The 3,242-nt window shown below is 38.3% G+C and overlaps 1 protein-coding gene across 1 annotated transcript; it reads left to right on the top strand.

Moving 5' to 3' along the window:
• The first annotated feature begins 1,310 nt into the window (after positions 1 to 1,310).
• LOC138383741 (olfactory receptor 10G7) lies at positions 1,311 to 2,246 on the top strand. The gene has a single exon (XM_069468783.1). The coding sequence runs from the start codon at positions 1,311 to 1,313 to the stop codon at positions 2,244 to 2,246; it is 936 nt and encodes a 311-aa protein (XP_069324884.1).
• The last annotated feature ends 996 nt before the right edge of the window (positions 2,247 to 3,242 follow it).

Raw genomic sequence — 3,242 nt, 5'->3', positions numbered from 1 at the left:
GACAGAAAAATCTGTTTTTATCAGAGACCCCAACATTCAAATGTGCTGCTGATATGGTATGTATGACAGAAGCATCTTAGAAATTAGTGAAGAAATGTATTTTTTCTATCAGAGAGGTCCAGGTCTCCAACCAGAATTCCTTATATTTCTTCATACCTTTTTATTTCTTTTCTTTGAATATGCAATTTCTGGGTCATCCAGTATGTTCCCTAAAGAAGGAAAACTTTAGGTCTGAGTTCTGCAATACTAGAAATCCTAGAAAGAAAAAAATAATTTCGCACTATGTATTTTTCCTTTATTTCTAAAGGCATATTTGTGTTTGCTTCAGAACAACTACGTTATTATATTTAATTCAGTCCTGAAAGTGAAACACCAGAAATACAGTTTAGTCCTCTTGACTACTTAAGCAGATCTAATTCTTCTTGCCCATCTCAAAATATATTGTGAGATGATTTGATCATGCTTTAGAGGGAGGAAGATTGATTGCTTTAAATCCTGGAGGGAGAAATAAATTTATAAATAGAAAAAGACATAGGATAAGAAAAGTTGAGGAAAGCAATGATACTCTGACCATTATTATGTTGCTTTGAGATCAGATTTTGCATATGACCAGGAAAGGCTAGTGTAGGACAGAGAAACAGAAGGCAGGCTCCGAGCAAGGCTAGACCATTGCTGGGATCCTGCCTTGTTACTTCTGCTGTTGAGCAGAGACTTTTAAGAAGGCAAGTTTCTCTCAGCCATCCAGGATGCAGATTGCTTTATAAATTTGTATCTATAATGGAAATTCTCTGATGATGAAAGAGAATGAATCAGCATGTTTGGAAGTGTGTGTGTGTGTGTGTGTGTGTGTGAGACGAGAGAGAGAGAGAGAGAGAGAGAGAATGTGTGTGTACCTAGATATGTGTATGTGCTAGAGAGAAAAAGAGGGAGAGGAGATAACCTGAATAAAGGCTTACCCTTGGGCAAAGCTTGTTAACACTGAACAGTTGCAACTGTAGGTATAATTTTTCTAATCTGACAAAAAACAAAATATAAAATTTATGCCTGTTTTTTGAAATTTGGCTGATTTTATATGAATTCTCTCCTCTTTTCTATTTGCTTGATTTTGATAGTAGAATAAGGAAGCAATCATTTTTCATCAAAGTCACACTTTGAAGTAGAAAGGCAAGGTAAAAGATAAAGACAATTTAACCCTGGTGTTCTCCATCAGAAAAAAAATGTATTTGCCATATTTCATATAAAATATGGTCTCAATAAATGCCAAATTTGCCTTCCTTCCTGTAAAGACAGAGCCCTATAAATAAAAGGAAATGTCAAACGTGAGCCTTGTGACAATGTTCATTCTCACGGGCCTTCCCCATGCCCCAGCACTGGACACGCCCCTCTTTGGAATCTTCCTGCTGATTTATGTGCTCACTGTGCTCGGGAACCTCCTCATCCTGCTGCTGATCAGGCTGGATTCTCGCCTCCACACCCCCATGTACTACTTCCTCACCAACCTGTCCTTCATTGACATGTGGTTCTCCACTGTCACGGTGCCCAAAATGCTGATGACCTTGGCATCCCCGGGTGGCAGGACTATCTCCTTCCACAGCTGCATGGCCCAGCTCTATTGCTTCCACTTCCTGGGGAGCACAGAGTGTTTCCTCTACACGGTCATGTCCTATGATCGCTACCTGGCCATCACATACCCACTCAGGTATGCCAGCATGATGAGTGGGAGAACCTGTGTCCTCTTGGCCACCAGCACTTGGCTCAGTGGCTCTCTGCACTCAGCTGTCCAGACCATATTGACATTCCGTTTGCCCTTCTGTGGGCCCAACCAGATCCAGCACTATTTCTGTGATGCACCACCCATCCTCAAACTGGCCTGTGAGGACACCTCAGCCAACGAGACGGTCATCTTTGTCAATATTGGGGTAGTGGCCTCGGGCTGCTTTCTCCTGATAGTGCTGTCCTACGTGTCCATCGTCTGTTCCATCCTGAGGATCCGCACGTCAGAGGGGAGACACCGAGCCTTTCAGACCTGTGCCTCCCACTGTATCGTGGTCCTTTGTTTCTTTGGCCCCGGTCTTTTCATTTACCTGAGGCCAGGCTCCAGGGATGCTGTGGATGGGGCTGTGGCAGTTTTCTACACTGTGCTGACACCCCTTCTCAACCCTGTTGTGTACACCCTGAGGAACAAAGAAGTGAAGAGAGCTCTACTGAAGCTGAGAATTATATCGGTACTTATTCAGGGTAAATAATCAAGATAGGCCAAATATGCCTGAGTTCATTTTCTTATTTGTAATTAAATTAAACCTTAAACATGAGCATCATACTTGGACAAAGCATTTCACTGACTCAGTCCCAATTTTCAATGGGGCAGTTAATGAATCTTTAACTTTTTTCTGAAGAATGTTTGTCAGGATCTCAGCTAAAGCAGCCGTTTAATGGTCAGAATCTAAGAGGAAGGATGATAGTCTATTCTTCTTTCTTTTTTTGTTTCCTGTAACCTTTGTAGAGAAGTAATCTATTCTTCTTTCTATGTTCCATTAAGTAAATCATCAGAAAAGTAGTTTATTTTTAACATCTATATAAATATTTTCAGAATTGCTATGCAATATAATTCTCTTATAGCTTGTTTTGTGTGATTGAAGTCAGAGCTTTATAAAAAAAACCTTTCTTTTCATGTTTCAAACTTTCCATATTGAAAAAATCACTTACAATATTTATAATTCCCTATATAATATAGTATGCACATGACAGAATTTTCACTTTATAAAATACTAGACAAGAAGCTCTTGATACTTAGGAAGAATGGTTTTATGTACATTTATGAGCTAATAAAACTGTATAACTCTTCAATTCTTTACTTTGGCCTCCAAGATTTTTAAAAGTAAATATGAATATCTGTCCATTTATACACTCTTTGTACTGCATGCATTGTACTGGTTGCTGATAATAACTATCTAGACTTTTCTTCAATATTTATAGAGCAGCTGAAGTCTTATGCTAAATGCAAAGCTTCCATTTTCAGCAATATAAAATTAATTTTGTAAGTTAACAGGGGTAAATAATAATATATAAACAAAACTAATATATAAACTAAATAATAATATAACTAAGTAAATAACCTTAAAGACAAAAATATACAGTCAAAAATGCTGAGGGTATTCCCCAATTTGAATCAAGTACTAGGAAATAGTTCCCATGTAACTAGACTATGTCTTTAAATCACATTTGTTTGACTTAAAGTACAA

This window comes from Eulemur rufifrons, chromosome 6, assembly GCF_041146395.1.
Source record: "Eulemur rufifrons isolate Redbay chromosome 6, OSU_ERuf_1, whole genome shotgun sequence".
NCBI classification, from domain to species: domain Eukaryota; kingdom Metazoa; phylum Chordata; class Mammalia; order Primates; family Lemuridae; genus Eulemur; species Eulemur rufifrons.
The sequence above is the reverse complement of the archived record's forward strand: the minus strand, read 5'-3'. Positions and strand labels throughout refer to the sequence as shown.

Excerpts from the sequence above, each read along its gene's own strand:
- LOC138383741 (XM_069468783.1), top strand. The coding sequence starts at position 1,311 with ATGTCAAACGTGAGCCTTGTGACAATGTTCATTCTCACGGGCCTTCCC.